Source organism: Halyomorpha halys, unplaced genomic scaffold (genome assembly GCF_000696795.3).
Source record: "Halyomorpha halys isolate HHAL.00 unplaced genomic scaffold, Hhal_1.1 Scaffold826.1, whole genome shotgun sequence".
NCBI lineage: Eukaryota > Metazoa > Arthropoda > Insecta > Hemiptera > Pentatomidae > Halyomorpha > Halyomorpha halys.
In genome coordinates, this window is record NW_027109508.1 from 258949 (window position 1) to 278648 (window position 19700).

Sequence of the window (19700 nt, forward strand, 5' to 3'; positions counted from 1 at the left end):
TTTTTTAGCCCTGACGAAGCCCTGCAACGTGGGGCGAAACGTTGGCTCAATAAAATAGTATAATTATCTACTATTTATTTTTTTTTATTTTTTTTTTTTTTATTAAATTGTATATATTTGATAGTATTCAATTGAATTAAATTGCATATATTTAGTTTTTATTTTCAGGCAAGTGTGTATCAAAAGGTACTGATATGCCCAGAAAGCGATTATCATTGTGTGTCGGCCCTGGTACAGAAGACGATTTTGTCTAATCATGGCGTTGATAGGCAATTTGATACTTCAGTACCTTCAGCCTTCTTTCAGGGTAATTGCTCTTTTCTACTTTTCCTAACCTCTTTCATTCATATAATAGCTTGTTTCAAAAACTCTTACGACTTCGAATAAGTTTTATTAATCACCTCACAACTTTCACTTACTACTCTAAATGAGATGAAATTTATCCTAGTGTATTTTAAAACAGCTATTTCTATCAAAATCCTTTAATGTTTATTATACGCCCGGACGCGCCCCACTAAGACTCCTGGGGAGCAATGGTCCTATATCACTTTTGAAATATTTGCTTAAAACAGTTAGAGATTTTAAGATTGTTGAATAGAACAATATTTAAAACACACCTGAAATTTGAAAATAGTGTTATTAAATCCCACTTGGTTGTACATTGACATATCAAGTTTAATTTAAAGTTGTTAGAGCCGTTTTTTTTTTGAGAAAATAAAAAAAATGAGAAAAATTACAATTTTGATCAGTCAAATATGGAGTAAAAATACATCATTCAAAATATTCAAGATGGTAGGGCACACCCTCCAAAGTCTGGAGAATTGCTGTTTTGATGAGAAGATAGATTAAAATTTTATAAATTTTTGTTATTTTCTATCATTGTATTTACACTAAATTTAAGAAAAATAGAGAAGGAGAATCGAGGGAAAATATACATTAAGAAAATCATTGATGACAACTAAAAATGGTTGTGGGACAATTGATGTTTGCATCAACTATCGAACAATGAACAAAGGAAACAGGACACTTTTTATTCAGGAAGAGTTGACGTCTCCTGGAAGTAGGAGGTGCTGACCATTCTTTGTTTGGTAAGTGATAGATAAATAGAAAGAAGACATCATGAGTCTGCAGTCATCCAAGAATCTCTTCAATGATATCTCTATCATTGAAGGAAGAAAGACACTTTTTATTTGGATCACCAGTAGATTAGACGTGTCCTGGAAGCTAGAATAGGACCAATCCTTTGTTTACTGTCTGAGGTAGATTTTGAGAAAGAAGACTTCGAAAACCATCAGTCATCAAAGAAGCATATATAATTGGTTGGTTTGATCTATCTAGGATTTAATTATACTTGGAAAAGTAGCTATTAATTTAGTAGTGTCATTGTGTTCTGATTGTCTAGAAAACCCACCCTGAGATAAGAGTCTATAATGTTATATAATTTAAAATAAAATTCTCATATCTATTTAATATTTAATTTATTCATTTTAAACCTTGTTAACATCAAAGCTATATTTTAGATCTGAGAATAATAAAAAAAATATTAAATTTCCTTTTATTTATTTTAATAAACCTAGACAATTACAATTTATTATACATCGCTGCATTGTAGCATGTATACAACAATAGCTGTATACTGGAGTGGGATTAGGGCCCGGAGACAGGCTGGTAAAGGCCAGTATTACGAAGTATCGGAGCTGCCGGGCTAACTGGTGCTCTCACCAACGACTTACCATGCCTCTTCAATTTTTTTTGTGTCTGGGCACCATTTTTCCAGCTATCCTCACCTATCATCTTATTTTCAACGGCTCATTGTTATTTGCATGAAGGCGGCCATCTCGGATGAGATATATTAGGCTTGTTTTCCTTCAATATGCGTATATAGAAAACCTTAGCCACCTATTGTGAGTGAATATTATTATTTCTTTATTAAAAACAAAGTACATTAGTTTGTATATTTTTATAAATATTTTATTATCATTAAATTTTTGTATATCATTTTCTTTATTATTTCATTTTTTTTTTCTTCATTATTTTGTTTTTTTTGTAGTATTATTTTTCAGGTCCTCCGGGTTTTTTTTTTAAAACCCAAACCAGAGAAAATTTTACTCTGGGGAAGAGATTAGTTTATCACTCACAAAAATCCCCTCGCCCCAACTATCGGTTATGGCTTTTTTCCTGCAGGAATACTGTAAGACTTCAGAGAGATGAAAGAAGTTCCATGGAAAGTGTGAATGTGATATTAGGAAATATGAATGGGGTATTAGAACTGCGAATGGAATATTAGGAAGTGTGAATGGGGTGTTAGAACTGTGAATGGATTATTAGGAAGTATGTATGGGGTATTAGAACTGTGAATGGAATATTAGGAAGTGTGAATGGGGTATTTGAAACAAGATATTACTTGTGGAGGGAAAAAGTCAGAATAATTAATACTGTACTTGGAGTTGTAAGAAACTCATTCATTATAATACTTTATTTAATTATAGGTATGCCCTTGAATGAGATTGAAGACAAACTTAAAGCTATATTCACTGTTGAGAGGAGAATTAGATTAGCTTACAATCCTCTAAAAATAGAAGAGCTCGGTTGCATAGATAAAGAAGCGCCCAAAGATCGGAATCTGGAAGATTGGTATAACAAGTTTTATCCTCTAAATAAAGGGAGGAAGAAGATGCTCGATGGAGAAAGAGAGAAACGTGAAAGGGAATTGAAACTTAAAGAAAATGCTGAAAAGAGGAAGGCATTAAGTGCTGGAAAAGCAGTGTAGCAGTTTTTATTTATTTATTTATTTTGTTTTAACAATCTTTTAATCAAAATATATTTTTTGCTTTGTTTTTTTGTGAAAGCATTATTTATTAATCTATATAAATAAAAATTTGATGGATAATAAAATTACCTGAAAAAGAAAAACAAATTACCTAAATTGGACAAGTATTAGCCAAGATACAGCCAATATTTTATATCATCTGTTCCCTCAATCTATATAAATAAAAATTTAATGTTCATTTTTTACGTTTTTAAGATCTCCAGATGTTCTCAACCGATTTACATGTTCTTTTTTTTAAAATTTTTAGTGTCGTCCTGGACCCTGTTTCATAATTAAGTACAAACTAATACTATTAGTCTTGTTGATTTAACCTAATACAATTACACTGACTTGTACAATAGTAACTTTTAATTTAGTACTTTTTAACTCCTGTAATATCACTAATAGTCCTCCCTATTATGAAAAAAATAAGTATTAGTATTATTACCACACTAGTTTCTATACTTGTACTATGATATAATACTATTAGCATTCATTATGAAACAGGGGCCTGAAGTTATGAATATTGTTTGTCTTTATTTATCTTAACCTATCTTACACAAAGAGGAGATATAGATTTTTTTCAATGGAACATTTAAGAGATCTATTGTAAATAAATACGAGAAATATGTATAAATGATGTGTTCTTAAAAGAAAAGGAAATACATTTGTAAAATTTAAAACTCGTAATATTACAAGGGTAATATAAAATCAGAAACTTGTAAAATAATATGTACCAATAGCACCTTAAAATATAGTTAACAAAACTAAGATAAATTTGTTCTACTAAGGATTATATAAATTCAGTTGTAAGAGCATTGGATGTTGTTAACTCTCAATTTAACTTATCTATCAAATAAGAAATCTCATTTTTGGTGTACCTAATTGTATATAAACGAATAGATTTTTAATGAGAGCATAAATTATTGTATACATATATACATATAGTTATACTTGAAGAGCTAAAGAATTGGTTATTGAAAACTATTGCCTTGTAGATTAAGTTAGGAACATCTTAAAATTGTTTTTTTTTTCTTGATTCCTGACACAGAGAATGATATGTATAAGTGGCACCAGCTGGAATGTTGAACCTAAAGTAAGTTCTTTTGTCGGCATACGTACGGCACAGGTATGCCACTGAATGAGATTGAAGACAAACTCAAAGCTATATTCACTGTTGAGAGGACAATTAGATTATCTTACAATCCTCAAAAAATATAAGAGCTCGGTTGCATAGATAAAGAAGCGCCCAAAGATCGGAATCAGGAAGATTTTATAACAAGTTTTATCCTCTAAATTTAGGGAGGAAGAAAATGCTCAATGCAGAAAAAGAGAAACATGAAAGGGAATTGAAACTTAAATAAAATGCTGATAAGAGGAAGGCTTAAGTGCTGGAAGAGCAGTGTAGCAGTTTTTATTGATTTATTTATTTAACAATGTTTTAATCAAAATATATTTTGATAATAATATTAATAAACATGATACCGTTGGAGAAGAACTCCAATGATTAATAATAATGTATCATTCTAGCATACCATAGTAAGGTGGTCTATGGTATCTAGTGTTTGAATCAAATATATCGCTACTTCTTCAGTCGTTTCCCATCAGGGACCGATTGAGATACATAATACAAATATATGAAATATGAATAAATTAAATATAACGGGAGACACCGTCAGTCTTAGAACACCCAAAGCCCCGTACACAGCACTATTTACAACTGTACATTATAATACATTTAGTAAATTTGATCTCAGTTAAAATGGAGTGATACAGGCATGTAGAGAAACTACCCATTGGTAGCACTCTAATAATGTTTTACATTAGCAGGTCTCGTGGTCATCTTCTTTTCAGGCGCCTCGGGGGATTGTCAGGAATGGAAGAGAAAGCAAGGTTAGAAACTAGTGGCTTTGGGGGTTTAGGGAGTTTATAATGGAAGGAATGATATCTGCTTTGAGCTAGATCGTTACATAGGGAACATTAAGGTCTTCATGGATGATTTTATTTGTGACAAAGTAAGGAGCATTGAGGAATCGACAAAGGATTTTGGATTGTACAGATCGGATACGAGAGGAGTTCGAAGGTTTAGTGGAGCCCCAAAGCTCAACTCCATATGTCCAGATTGGCCTTATTACAGTCATGTATATCAGTCTTTTGTAATGTGTTGGAAGTTTAGACCGTTTGTCTAGTAAGTACTGGAATAGTCGAAATCGACGTGCACTTTCCTGTCTTTTCAGTTTTGTGTGAGGATTCCAGGTTTATCGTTTGTCCTGATGTGGTAGCAATACACATATACAAGGTAGCTGATCTGTTCAACAGGGATAAGATCAGCATTATTAAAGAATACTGCAGGGTAGTCAGTAGGTTTACGACAAAGGGTTAAGGTGATTTGATGGGATTTATTCTAATCCTCCAATTATGACACCATTCTTCGAGGGCTGTGATATGAGATTGGAGTGTTTGGGATGCATTTAAAGGGTTATTATTAAACTTAGATTAAAAAATAATTTTCTTTTTAAATAAAAAATCCACAATATATTATGCATAACATATATTTTTATAAATATTTCTTTAAAAAAGTATGTTTTATTTAATGCTACACTCTGATGGTTTCTAATATGGAGTACATAATCCATACCATTGCATTTTAAGAACCTAACTTAAAAAAGTACAGATATCACTTAAAATATAAATTTTTTTTTAGACAGAAAAAATATCTGTCTGTCGAAGCCTGTGTGCGATTTTAACTAAAACACATAAAAAACAAAACATTTTTTTAAAATGTTATACTTAAGATATAATTACTAAATTATACTTAAGATATAATTACTAACTTCAAATAAGACATAGATCACCTCAGTTGTGATACGAGTATGTGTCTCATAACTCGTAAACAAACTCTCATTAAAAACAAATATAAATCAAAATAACTAGTAAAAAAAACTAAAATAGCTTGTAAATAAATTAATATAACCATTTAAAACAAATAAAAATATTTTTTTTAGTAACAAGGTATGATAGCTTAAATGATGGCATGTAATAGTTTCTTTTTTTTTTTTTTTTCAAAAAGTTTAGAGCCAGTTATTAGGTTCTCAATGTTTCAGTAGGATACTTTCCCCTATATACCACCCAATCATAATTGAAGCTCCATTATCATGGATCTAAATGAAAAATAACTCTAAATAAACTTAAGTGCATTGTAACAGGAGTACATTTCAATTTTACAAAAGCTTTAGCCGATACTTTAACATTCACTTATAATATTACCTAATATGTACCCATCAAAGTAGATTATATAATTTAAAAAAACTTTTATAAAATCAGGGTATATGAGTGTTTCACATCATGTTCCTGTGAAGGGAGAAAAGGGACGTTATCAGCAATTATAAACCTCCTAATCCCACGATTATGGCCAACTGATCACATAAGGATTTATGTCCCATCATTTGTCCGACTGCAAGAAGGCGTCACAGTTTCGTAAGACTTTCTGCATTTCGGGAAAGTTGACAAGTACACACGCATCTTCCAAGTTGGCCCACTTGAAGTCCTGGTGTTCATGTGACAATTTTACTGATGCGTCATCAGCTAATTGAGCGAGGTAATAAGTCACTGCTTTTGGTTTATTGTTTACTTCATACTGTAAAAGAATCACACATAAGAGCATTATTGATTATATTTTCATATTACAAAAAACAGAAGTAAAAGATACATGTTTCATAAAAATACTATTTACTGTAAAAAACCTTAGACAACAACATTGTAAGAAGGGCATAAGACCAGTAAATTTTTCAACCTGTACCATCATAATCCGTGAAGGGTATTGGATTCAGAATTTGGTAAGGAAGTACTACTTCTAGACCAACGGTTGTGAAAGGAGGTGGTAATAATAATTTAGAATTCAATTTCTTATAGCTAATCTTCAAAACTAAAAGTAAATAAATTTATGCTCTATGAAGTTAAAATTATTCGAAATGTACTGAAAAAAAAAAAATTGGTTTTAGCAAACAACAAGTCTTTATTAATAAGAATTTTTTTATTTTTCCGTTGTTTTATAAAATAACTAGTTAATCTCTGAGAGGACTCACTGATCATGTTTTGTTGTTTCCTTCTCTTAAATTCATTTGAAATATAAGCAATATAATGCCCAATCGTACAGTATAACGCTCAATACTATTATCAAGAAACTATTGAACACAGACAATTGGTAATGCTGCATCATACTTATAACAACCAACTTTAGGTAACAGCTTACTTGATAAGTAATTACATTGCCCCACTGGAAAATGTCACTTCAGTTTTAAAGTGAAGGTTCAGCTTTCCGAAAACTTATATTAATCCTGAATTGTACCCATCGCTAGGCTGTACTTGAACATATGTTTTAGGTGGGCTATGAAATTTTGGTGGGAACCCACAGGACTGAAAAATTTGAGATGTCAAAATTGGAAATCCGTTGAGCCATTCGGTCAAAAAACCATTACATATTCAGAAACAGGCGGACTAAACATATTTTTTCAATTTTTTGAGCATACATATTTTTTTTTTTTAATTCTAGGAATATCATTGAGCAATTCAAAGAAATAAAACTGGTCTTATTTTTTAGCTCTTAAAATCTAATTTGAATCATCTCAATCCATCAACTTAACCTCTGTCAGGGTTTTGAAACCTCTCACTTGTTTGAATAACTCTTATGAATGTTGCAATTTAAGAATCAAAATGATGGTTCGTCACTACTCCATAAAATTCTCCTCCTTTTGAGACCTCATTCGTCAAAATACATCACTCCTGAGAGCCGGATAAAGGATAGATAATATATATATTTACAATTGTGTATAATATGTATATATATATATTATATTACAATATATTTACAATTGTGATACAAAAATGATATATTAAAAAAAAAAAATCGAACCACCTGTGGCAGCCACAGGAAATAGAAACATGTATTGGCCCTGATAATGAATTGGTTAAGTAATAATAACGATAGAGTACATTATAACCTAATACAATAGAATATATGGCTGACAGAATAGTAGGCAAGTATACACTATCTTAGAAAGACTATTTCAATAATTATATAGTTACATTAATGGTTTCCGAGTAATTTGTTAGTAGGAGATCATTTTTAGAAATTCCAGCTTCCTCTTCAGTTTCACGATATGCTGTTTGCAACAAATCTTCACCCTTTTCAACATGTCCTGTAACATCAAGAAACACTTAATAATGCATGACAAAATTTATAATTATAAATTATAACGAGTATAAAATAAACAAATATTGTTTTAATAAATAATTTATATCCATTATAGTCTCAAAACCTTTTATTTTATTTAAAAGTCCGATGTTTCGGCCAATTAGTTTTAATGTTTCATCGAAGTTGTTGAATTGACCTGGGCAGAATAGCCTGCATGAAGTGGTGTTTTAAATTATTTATTTTAAAAATTGTATTAAGGTAAGATAAATTACCTAATACAACAATAAATAATAACAACAATAAATAATAAACAATAAATAATATTGTTAAGTATTTTGAATTGTTGAGGACCATAGATGTATGATGTATGTATGGCCTGAGGATGGCCGAAACATCGGACTTGTAAAAAAAATAAAAGGTTTTGAGACTATAAATTATTTATTTAAACAACATTAACTAGTCTCAAGAAACTATTTAGGATTATAAATTAAACAAACATTTTTTTAGTACCAAAGCTTTTATCCCATGTTAATTATGAACCATGATGGGATTTTTTTTTTAAATAGTTGGAATGAGATGTGCTATCTCTGTTTGTTTATTCTTCATTAAGTATATCAACCACTTGAAAAACATCTAACAAATTCTTCGTTGAGGTTTGGATTTATTATTCTGATTTAGGTAATAGTTCCCATAATTTCAGAATTAGTGAAATATCAACTAAATTATTAACTCATAAAAGGCAATTAGAACTAGATTTGTGCCACAAAATCCAATTAGCAGACCAGAGCTCATGTTACCTTTAAAGTATTTACTAAAAGCGAGTTGAGTAGTGTCGAAAAATTACATACATCAAGAAACACTGTAAAATTGTCTAAAACTGGAAATAGATGTAAACCCATAAATCATTCCTTCTATAGCCTTTCTTTATGTTAGCATAAAAAAATACTTATTGAACTCCTCATGTAATAAGGAGTAAAACACAACTAGCTTAAGTTAAAGTTTGTCCTACTTAATAGCCAGGATAACATATCTACATTGATCTATTATACATGGAGCAGTTTCCCTTTAATAATATCTAAATATAGGTAATCATTTATAATAAAAAAATGTAAAATTAACCTCTAGCCAAGAGTTAAATGATCTACCTTTAGGAGGAGTCCAATGATGTATACCATAGGATGCCTGCATTAGTAAATACTCTAGCACAGGTTGTCGTCTAAATATAACGAAACCAGCAGCTTTAACAACATCACTACCTGCCATTTAATGATTCAAGAAATAAAGATTTTGATTAGTTTAAATAAAAGGTCCTTCGTTATCTGAGCGACCGGTGATAGTGAGCTAATGAATATCGATCTATTCAAAAAATAATATTTATAGGTTCCAAAGAGAAAGGAAGATCAACTTAAAGAAAATGAAGTTTCTGAATAAAGGTTTGTCAGAAAGTATGAATAGACATTGTTAAGTGCAAAGTATAATTTTCGAAAGTCGAGTTTGAATTAGAGTTTAATAAAGTATTTAGAGGAGCCCATTATTTTGGGTTTTTTTGTCTCTCGCGATAAGTTCAAGGAGACGCAATTTCAAATGTGATTTTTTATTATTATTCACTTTTCATATCTTGCTTTATAATATTTCGTTGTAGATCTTGCAAAGATCGGCCTTCAGTGTGTCATACCGTGAAGTTCGTCCAAAGGCGACTATACATGTTGGCCAAGCCATGGCGAACTCAGATATGCGCGAGCAAGTGGATGGATGAGTGGCTTAGCTTGGCTGGTACGAGTTGGCCTAAACAGATCAGAGGGGGTTTGTGAGAGCACTTGTATAGCATCTCCACCATTGTTCTTTGTTTAGTAGCAACTGAGAGCTGTTAGAAGGTTAAAGGTGTTTTACTTTTTATAATAAGTTTTATATTTAATCTTATTTATTTATATCTAATTTTATTTAATCTCCTTCCATTTTTTTTGTAATAAAAATAATACAATCCCAGTGCAATGGCTGGAACCACTTGAACGTCCGTCATGCTTGCCTCTCTGAAAAACACTGACATGTGGATGGGCCACTCGATAGATCCGTCTTTAAGGAGCCTCTACATGTTGGCCAAGCCATGGTGAACTCGGACATGCGCGAGCATATGGATGGGTGGCTTGTACGAGTTGGCCTAAGCTCGTTGCCGATCCGTGGAAAGTCGGTTTTTCGGACACGGATCAATGGTGTTCGTGAGAGCACTCGTGTAGCATCTCAACCATTGTTCTTTTTCTAATTGCAACTGATAGCTGTTAGGAGGTTAAAGGTGTTTGTTGGTACTTTTTATAATAAGTTTTATATTTAATCTTATTTATTTATATTTAATTTCCTTTTTTTTGTAAAAAAAAATCCCAGTGCAATGGCTGAAACCACTTGCACCTCTGCCATGCTTGCCTCTCTGAATAACACTGACATGTGGATGGCCCGCTCTTTGTTTACCGAGCATTTGTACAAGCCTCCGACTCGTGGCGAGCGGCCAACATGTGGATCCGCCTTTAGATGATAATGGGAATTAAAAAGAAGGGTTTAATGTTTTTAAGGTAATATATATTAAACATATTTTATTGATAAAAAGATTTGTATATTTTTATTACCAAAAAGAAAAAACCTTTCATGTAAAATAAAATAGTTTTATTGCATTTCGACAGAAAGTAAAATATTATTAGAAGATAATAAAAATAATGACAAAACATAATTATACATAAAAAAATAAATTACAATGGTGTCTACTTAAGGAACAATATTGAAACTTCAATTCAATCAAAAGAAGGTACTTTTTGGATATAAAACATTTTATATGATAGTCACAAATTGTTGAGCTACAAATTTTAATATATTTCTCAATTAATTGTGAACAATAAAAGGAAAATAACATATTGTATCATAACCCACCATAAGTTTGTCTTATTAAATACACTCATAAATGCTTTTGGCCAATAAAAAATATCTATTACACAGACTGTATAGGAATATTTGTGAAATGATAGGTCCGTTCCAATGACCATTTTTGCTTGTCTAAAACCTCCGGGGAGTATGCGCAGTACGAATATAATCCCAAAAATGAGGTCTTCTATTTTCTTATAAATGCAAAATTTAGTTTATTTTCATTAATATTTACATCATCTTTAAGGCTCAAAATAATTTTCACTTTCTTATTTATGAAATATATAGTAATATAAGTAATGCATTCGTTCACACATTTCGGATCCGAGTTGAAGGGAAAACAATAGTCCAAATAACGGAGTATCGCAAAATAGCGAGAATGTGAACAGCCTAGCACAAGAATAAAATGTCTTACGAAACTGAAATCACAAATTTATACGGCAGATGTATGTTTTGGATGTCACAGCAACATTATATTATTGATTACAGCCTGCTGGTCACAGGAACATTATATTATTGATTACAGCCTGCTGGTCATAGAATAAATTATGACTACTTAAGATCGATCTTCACAGCCGAGAGATTCCTTTAGGACTGAATTACCCAACGTTGTACTATTTCTATCCTGCGGAGACTGAAAACCGATCGATTATATCGGGTTAGTATCCTATACTACACCCGACTCTCTTTTCAAATCACATCCTGTCCACCTAACCTAACCTTATTGAATACGTGTTATCCGAGACCTTCACACATTAATGCATCGTAGCTCTCAAATCGTATCTACACTAATCACATTTTCCAACAGATTTTATACTTAAGAATTTCTCGAAAATAGTATAACTTTTTTGTTTAAACTCTGTACATCAATGCACAATGGAATGATTTTAATTTCAGCAAGAAAACTTTTTTCCAAAATAAACAGGAGACCTCATTTTTGGGATCATCCTAGCACCCGCTTTCTAAATCATTGTATGCTGCAAACTGAACTCGAAGAAGTGCTCTGATAAGTGGGAGTTTGTCCCTGGGTGGGCGCCAAAATCTCAGCTTTGACTACAACTTGGCTTGCTTCTTGTTCCAATCTTGTAAGCTTTAAGCCCATTACCTCAGCGCATACCTTCTGAAGAGCCATAGCTACCTGAAATTCAAAATATGATGAATTAATTAATTTTTGGAATTAAAGAAATATGAAATAAGACTTTCAATCTCTTGAAAAAGTTATCTACTTTTTGTGTGATTAACCAAAACACTAACGCTAACTTATATCAATGAAAGTATTATAAACTTCTTGTTGATTTTGGTTACGCATAATTTATAACTTATTAATCACTTCGTTCTATTATAATGGCGCTTCGAAACTAGGAGAACTAGCCAATTGCTGCTTCTTTTGGTATGAATAAGAAAAATGGCGAGGGAAATATTGTTTTCGGTCTGGCAAACAATGAACACTACGATTCAAATTTTCTTAAGTAATTTTAAAAGTTTTCTAAACTAGTGATATATTTTTCTCTACAGTAGCCTAGCTGAAGATTAATAAAGATCGATTTTTCACACAGAAAATTTTCACTCAATAAAAAATAAGTTTTACTCATTAGAGCCCTTCTTTCCACTAAACGCACTGCTCGGTCTACTTCGCTTAATATTATTAAACATTTTGAGTAGCCTGATGATTTTGCGAAGAAAATTTATAAATGAAATTAAGAAAAAAAATACTCCGAGGGACACGGACAAGTCGTTTTTCGAATCCCAAATTGCTATTTGAATGATAGAAAAATGAATTATGGACGTTAAAATACTGATGGATCATCGAGAATATTTTGAGCTACGATCATTCAAATTTGAAGTAGAGGGGTAGTAAGAAAGTGGGGAAGGAGGAGGCTGTGGGTGCTTCTGTCATATCGTGTCTTTTACTTTATTTTTATAGACAAATGCTAAAATAATGGCCAAACTAGATTTAAGTTTATTGAGAATTGAAAGAAAAAGAGCTAACGTAATGGTGGTTGTTGTTAACAAAACAGAACATTACCATCACTGTGCTTGTATGACCGTTTTAACGAAAAACTGAACTTACAACGACACTAGTGGTGAACTGGGAAACGAAATAAAAATAACAGTTGTTATTCGTTTTGAAGAACAGTTCATTAGTTTTGAAAGGACTGTTGTTATCAAACGTATTTTGTTCTTACTTCCACCCCTATCGCTTCCTATTTCCTTTTATCTAATAATCTTTGTAAGCTGGCTGATCCCAGCAACTAAGATTGTTCCACCTGCTAATCTATCACGCTGATCCATGCAACTATAATCCAATCATCACGTGGAGGTCCCTCACCTCCAAAGATTTAATTTGAGTTCTTCACAGAATGATCACCTCAGACTTCAGATAAGTATTTCACTTGGACACCTTCAATTTGATTTATGTTTCTGTTACGTAATAAAGTTTACTAACTCATGTTTTGTTTTTCTGTTTTTTTAGAAGGATCGAAAAAAATGCAACTAGAACTGTTTCTTGTCTTCAGTTCTAGTCCGCCAAGCTGATCCCTCCAACCAGTACTGCTTCCTTTCTTCTATCCTACTTATTTCTCCTCAACCTGCGTCAGAGTTCAAGGCTAATCCCTAGGCATGATCGATCCTTTCTCATTTCCAAAGATCAAACAAATTCCTCAACATGTTTTATCAAGGGCCTTCTGTGGAGTAGCCAGTGTGCCTGGTACCATGGTAACCGATCAATATCACACACCTATATAGACAGCCTCGACAATGTAAACAACTTTTGTTCCATATTCGTTCATAGCTATGGCATTGGAAAGACATACGTTTTCGCCAGTCCTCGCTGACACCGTGTGTGTTGGTAAGCCATGATCGTTGGCGAACTTCACTTGCTTCTCTACAGAGATCGCCCTCTGATGCTCCATGTCACCTGCAAAGGCAATAAGAAGTAAACTATAAAACATTAGAAAAATGGATACTTGTTAAATAGTATATTGTTTGATAAATAATACACTAACATTTGTTGGCAATTATAGCCAGGTTTGGTTGAGAATCAGTTTGAGTACTCCTAACTGCGGCGATCCAATCCTGGAGCTTACTGAAACTAGCCGCGTTAGTGATGTCGTAAACGACCAGGATTACCTGGAACATAGGAAAGAAAATTAATTCTAGTCAAAAATCGTGTTGGAACAAATTAAATAATCTAATCTAACTGGTGGGCACAAGCGCATTACGGTTTTACAATCTCAAAACCTGTACCGCGCATGCGCCGACCAGTTTGATGGTAATAAAAATTCGTATTGGACTAATTAGGATGTTAGCCATCTTAGAAATAAACTATCTGAATTGTTATCTTTGTGCGCACAGCTTATTTTTCTGCATTCCACGAGCAAACCGATTTCGTTGAAATTTTTTTCTGTAGTCATATAAAGACACGATGAAGTTTTGAGCGATATCAGTCTGGGATCTGTCAACTAAAAAAAACTTTGATTTGAAATAAATCATTACCAGTTTCAGAACAGAACCTACATGAAAAAGATCAAAGTATAGCATTTTATATATGTATATAGTTGACCGTAAACATTTAATATAAGAAGATGGTCAAGGTTGCGGTCAAAAAAAGAACAAATAGTTTAAAACTATTTTAATGTCCAATGTTTCGCCCCACTTTACAGGGCTGTTCAAAGCGAAAGGTTGAACCAATAACCAAAGGTTATCAATCAAAAGGTTGTTAAACCAATAACAAAAAGTTATTGTTTCCACCTTTAGGTTATTGGTTTATTATTATTATAGGTTCAACCAACTGAACCAATGAACCAAAGGTTCGACCTTTCGCTTTGAACAGCCCTGATGAAGCCCTGAAAAGTGGGCCGAAACGTTGGACATTAAAATAGTTTTAAACTATTTATTCTTTTTTTTTACCGCAACCCTGACCACTTCTTATATTTATAGTATTTTATAATTTGTTCTTAACCATCTATTTTATACTTAATTGTTCTAGAATTAATATTTAAAATGCTAAGAATGGTTTTATGGAATTATCCTTTCAACTAAACGGTTAAGTGAAACTTAATGTTATTTATCTAGTAACTATGGCAACGTAATCAGGCAGCCTAAACGGGCGTTTTGCTTACTTACGCATGCGCCCGCCAATTCAAACATACCTTTTATTTACGCTTTTCTCTTCATTCTCCATTATATTCTATGATTTTCTGTTAGATATTATTTTTTTTCTAAAGTTCAATGAGGATAAAACCAATCTGATGCTAAAGAATACATAATTTTACATTGATATAACGAGTTTAATCAAAATAATTTTTGAGAAAATAGAAACATCGTTCAATAAACTGGCATTTCTTGTTAGTCAATTCCAACGAAAAAGTTAAAGGAGTAAATTGTTTATTAAAAAAAAAAAAAAAAAAAAAAAAATGTAAAACCAGCTAACAATTATACTTTAAATATTTTTTCTTAAAGTTATATCTTCTACTGGAAGAGTTTCATATATAATTAGAACTTATGAATGAAAGGTACTCTTCATTGTTTTAATTATTTATTTTATATCAATAATAAACAATAACATTTTGGAGCTGACACACCATTATCAGGTATCTACAAGAAATTCTAAAAATTCATACCATGTATTCAAAACGTAATCACAATATCATAATTTCTTTTTAAACATTTCTTAAACAATTACCTGAATAATATCTATTTAAAATGACTCCTTTCTCCTTATTAGTCTAATAATAACATATTGTTGTCACTAATATAAAATTTTTAGTAATTAAAAAAAAAAATCTAAATAAGGAGATATAAAATACCTTTCTGAAACCAGGTTATTTTTATCATTCATAACAAATAGATTATAGCCTAGTCAGTATTCTCATTCACAAGTTCTAATTAAGAATATTTAATGTTTGTAACAAAAAAGTGATAATTCAAAAAAACCAATATCAACAAAATGTAAGCACGCTTTGAATAACTCTCAACTTTTGCATTTTTTTTTTTAATTTCCTCTGTCTTGGACTGACTGGCATACGGGGTGAAGCAGCAATTTTCAACTGGCAACTGTAAAATATGACGTATCGGATGCCACGCCTACGAAAGCAATAGACCACGCCTTCTAGCATCACTCGCCAAGGAAGCTCCTTATTCCTTCCTTATATAAGTTAATATATTAATTTCTACTTACGTTTGCCCCATACAGGCAGTAAGAGAGCATCGGGCTGGTGAGGACCTGCCCACTGAGGTCCCAGATGACGAGCGTGACCTCCTTGCCCGCCCTCAGCTGGTGCCTGTGGAGGAGGAAGTCGGTCCCGAAGGTGGGGTAATATTGGCGGCTGTACTCGTTGTGGCAGAACCTGTAAACTATTGAGGACTGCGACCAATCACTTGGAAAAATGTTTGAAACATTAATAACACAGGTCTACAAAAAGTAACTTTCGGGAATTTGATTCCATACTTATGTCTGAACTTTGAAAAATTGTTTGGTATACAGAAACTGAAAATGTACTCTGTTTTATTCCATCTTATACATATTTATGACAAATACCATGATATTCTAGTGATATTTTTATATCTCTTATTAAATAAAATTAAAAAGTTCTTAACTAACGCCTCTATCGTCGTTAGTAACTGGTTCGACATAGGTGATTTAAAACATTTTGAAAAAAACATCACATCAAACGGTCCAACAATTCAAAAGTATTTTGTGGAAAAAGATTCGACCATTCCCTTTTATATACACATATAGATGATGTGATAAGACGGTAACTATAGTAACAATTAACTTCGCTGTATCATCGTTAATGCTGGTCCGATTTAGGTGATTTAAAACATTTTGAAAAAACACAAAAAACAGGACCCAAATCGGTCTGTAAAAAAAAAGTTTATAGTATAATATATAATTTTTAATTTAAAACAAATTTGATCCTTTTTTTCTCTCAACTTTACAACTTTTCCAACGTTTCGACCCTATATATTTAGATGATGTGATAAGACGGTAACTATGGTAACATACTTGATAACGACTAACTTCACTGTATCATCGAAAATACTGGTCCAATTTAAGTGATTTATAACATTTTGAAGAAAAACAGGACCCAAATCGGTCCGTTAAAAAAAAAGGTTTATAGTATAATATATAATATTATACATAAAATATATTTTTAATACATTTATGTATATTTAAATGCTGTGATAAGACGGTAACTATGGTAACATACTTGATAACGACTAACTTCACTGTATCATCGTTAATACTGGTCCGATTTAGGTGATTTAAAACATTTTGAAAGAAAAAAAGGTCACAAATCGGTCCGTTAAAAAAAAGTTTATAGTATAATATATGATATTATACATAAAATATATTTATATATATTTAGATGCTGTGATAAGACAGTAACTATGGTAACGTATGTGATAACAATTAACTTCGCTGTATCATCGTTAATACTGGTCCGTTTAGGTGATTTAAATATTTTGAAAAAAAAAAAACAGGTCACAAGTCGGTCCGTTAAAAAAACGTTTATAGTATAACATATGATATTATACATAAAATATATTTATACATAGTTAGATAATGTGATAAGACGGTAACTATGGTAACGTATGTGATAACAATTAACTTCACTGTATCATCGTTAATACTGGTCCGATTTAGGTGATTTAAACATTTTGAAAAAAAAACAAACAGGTCACAAGTCGGTCCGTTAACAAACAAAAACAAATAAACAAAAAACGCTCAAATTTGTTTATAACTATTTTTCTGCTCGAGAATTCGGCGATTTCATTATCTATGAACCTTCCCATGATAACAGGGGACATTTTGAAAAAAAAAAAGCACGTAAATCGGTCCAGTAATTCAAAAGTTAATTGTGGACAAAGAGTCGATCATCCCCTTTTATATATATGTATATAGATTAAAAAGAATGATTAATATTAATAATATAAAGAAAACATTGTTATATTAATAAGTAGGGATATGTATGTCTTTTGAAAGTAAAAACCAAATTATAATTTAATTCGCTCACATTTAATGATTCAAGAGAAACACTGATGCTGCTGGACATATTGTCAGGATAAATCATTGATAGACAGGGATTCCATAATAAATTTCCTTTCCTGCGTTATTTTAGAGCATGAGAAATTATTAAACCGTCTACACAAACATTCAACAGTAATTGAATCAGGAAAAGATCTGAGGCAGTATAAATTTGGGATACTTCAGAATCGTAAATCATGGAGATAGTATTCAAATAGCAGCAAGTAATACCACATTTTTTTCTTTATTGAAATTTAAAACTGTACATTTATGTGCACACATCTAGTAAATTTGATTTTAGTTTATAAAGGATTAATACTTCCATTACAAACTCCCTAAACACTCAAACCCATTAGTTTCTAATCTTGCTTCCTCTTTTATTCCGGACAATCCTCCGAGGCGTCTGAAAAGAAGATGACCTCGAGACCTTATATTGTAAAAATGTTTTTAGAGTGCTACCATTGGGTAACATTCTCTACATGTTTCTCCACACCATTATGATTTCCTCAAATTTACTTGATGTATTTATGTATAGTTGTAAATATCAATAAATAAATTTAAAAAAAAAAAAAGGATTGATACAGGCGTGTAGAGAAACTACCCATTGATAGCATTATAATGACGTTTTTACATTAGCAGGTCTTATGACCATTTTCTTTTCAGGCTCCTCGGAGGTTTGTCAGGAATGAAAAAGTGAGCAAGGTTATAAAATAGTGGGTTTGGATGGTTAGGAAGTTTATAATGAAAGGAATGGTATCTGGTTCGGACTAGTTAGGTTACATATGGAACATTAAAGTCTTTATGGATTATTTTATTTGTGATAATGTAAGCATTGAGGATTTTGGAATGGATACGAGAGGAATTCGAAGGTTTAATGAAGCCCCAAAGTTCAATTCCACACGTCTAGATAGGCCTTATTATAGTCAAGTAGACCATTATTTTGTAATGAATTGGAAATTTAGACCGTTTGTCCAGTAAGTTCTGTAATAGTCGAAATCAACAAGGAGTTTCCTGTCTTTTCAGTCTTGTGTGAGGATTCCAGGTTAGTCGTTTATCCAGACGTTGTCCAGGGTAGCGGATCTGCCATTTATAATATTAAAACAATTTAATTCCATAAATATTCTAATATTTTACCCTTTTGATTACATGTTTTATCTAAATTTTTTCTTAAAACTATTATCCAACCTACTGTTCTTAACAGATGTTAACGTAGCCTCTTAAACTAAGGGAAGAACAGAGCTTTAAGGCTTTTGAAAATAAAGTATTACATAAATATTCGGACCGAAATAGGATGAGCTAGCCGGAGAACTTAAAAGGCTACACAACACTATACGGCGAATAAGATGAGCGTGAAAGATTGTAGGTCTTCATAAGAAACGGATCCCTAAAATGTTAATAAACACTGAACCGACGGGTAGATGTCCATGAGGTAGGTGGGAGGATTACGTCAACACTGATTTTGCAGATTTGGGTTTAGATGGATGTGTTTAGAGAGCAACTAATGGTATTGGCATCCGGTTCGCTAAGTCTTTGTAACAATTATTACTTATTAATAAGTAATTTTTATATAGCTCTGATTTCATCTAATGTGTTCTGGTTTTCAGAAATTCAGTGATTTTTTTTAGAAAATAAATTGTGTGATATTTGTAACTATATTATCAAAATAAAGGTAAAATTGAGTGCTTACTTTGCCCGAAGATGGTTCGCCTAACAAGACAACTTTGAGCTGCCGTTCGCTGCTGTTTTCGTCCATGACTGAA

General features: G+C 31.8%; 3 protein-coding genes across 9 annotated transcripts in view; 1 reads left to right on the plus strand and 2 right to left on the minus strand.

The window, feature by feature from the left end:
* Positions 1-2839, plus strand: part of LOC106686475 (dynein regulatory complex protein 11) — a 79608-nt gene extending 76769 nt beyond the window's left edge. For 5 of the 7 annotated variants that reach the window (XM_014429818.3, XM_014429819.2, XM_014429821.2 and 2 more), the window contains 2 exons: positions 169-307; positions 2490-2838. In XM_014429818.3, the coding sequence (XP_014285304.1) occupies positions 169-307; positions 2490-2770 (420 nt within the window). In that variant the 3' untranslated portion in view covers positions 2771-2838. Of the gene's footprint in view, positions 1-168; positions 308-2489 lie in introns of all 7 variants that reach the window. The other 2 variants (XM_014429820.3, XM_067047697.1) reach the window with 2 other exon arrangements.
* Positions 2840-5852: 3013 nt separating this feature from the next.
* On the minus strand, positions 5853-9349 carry Apf (purine phosphoribosyltransferase family protein Apf). The gene is made up of 3 exons (XM_014429828.3): positions 9149-9349; positions 7895-8007; positions 5853-6446 (listed from the first exon to the last, which is right to left on the minus strand). The coding sequence occupies exons 1-3, from the start codon at positions 9264-9266 to the stop codon at positions 6252-6254; spliced, it is 426 nt and encodes a 141-aa protein (XP_014285314.1). The 5' UTR covers positions 9267-9349; the 3' UTR covers positions 5853-6251.
* A 1296-nt stretch (positions 9350-10645) lies between these two features.
* LOC106686476 (ras-related protein Rab-28) lies at positions 10646-19700 on the minus strand. The gene is made up of 5 exons (XM_014429825.3): positions 19628-19700; positions 16090-16275; positions 13916-14039; positions 13724-13827; positions 10646-12048 (listed from the first exon to the last, which is right to left on the minus strand). Exons 1-5 carry the CDS (start codon positions 19691-19693, stop codon positions 11878-11880), a joined length of 651 nt encoding a protein of 216 aa, XP_014285311.1. The 5' UTR covers positions 19694-19700; the 3' UTR covers positions 10646-11877.

What these genes read in the sequence shown, in the direction of transcription:
- Apf (XM_014429828.3), bottom strand. Translation starts at nt 9,266, where the DNA reads ATGGCAGGTAGTGATGTTGTTAAAGCTGCTGGTTTCGTTATATTTAGA. An exon ending in TCATTGGACTCCTCCTAAAG is followed by an intron (nt 8,008 to 9,148) that starts GTAGATCATTTA and finishes TTGATGTTACAG; the next exon opens with GACATGTTGAAAAGGGTGAA. An exon ending in ATTACTCGGAAACCATTAAT is followed by an intron (nt 6,447 to 7,894) that starts GTAACTATATAA and finishes ATTCTTTTACAG; the next exon opens with TATGAAGTAAACAATAAACC.
- LOC106686476 (XM_014429825.3), bottom strand. Translation starts at nt 19,693, where the DNA reads ATGGACGAAAACAGCAGCGAACGGCAGCTCAAAGTTGTCTTGTTAGGC. An exon ending in ACTGCCTGTATGGGGCAAAC is followed by an intron (nt 14,040 to 16,089) that starts GTAAGTAGAAAT and finishes CCTATGTTCCAG; the next exon opens with GTAATCCTGGTCGTTTACGA. An exon ending in CAGCGAGGACTGGCGAAAAC is followed by an intron (nt 12,049 to 13,723) that starts GTATGTCTTTCC and finishes TTTGAATTTCAG; the next exon opens with GTAGCTATGGCTCTTCAGAA.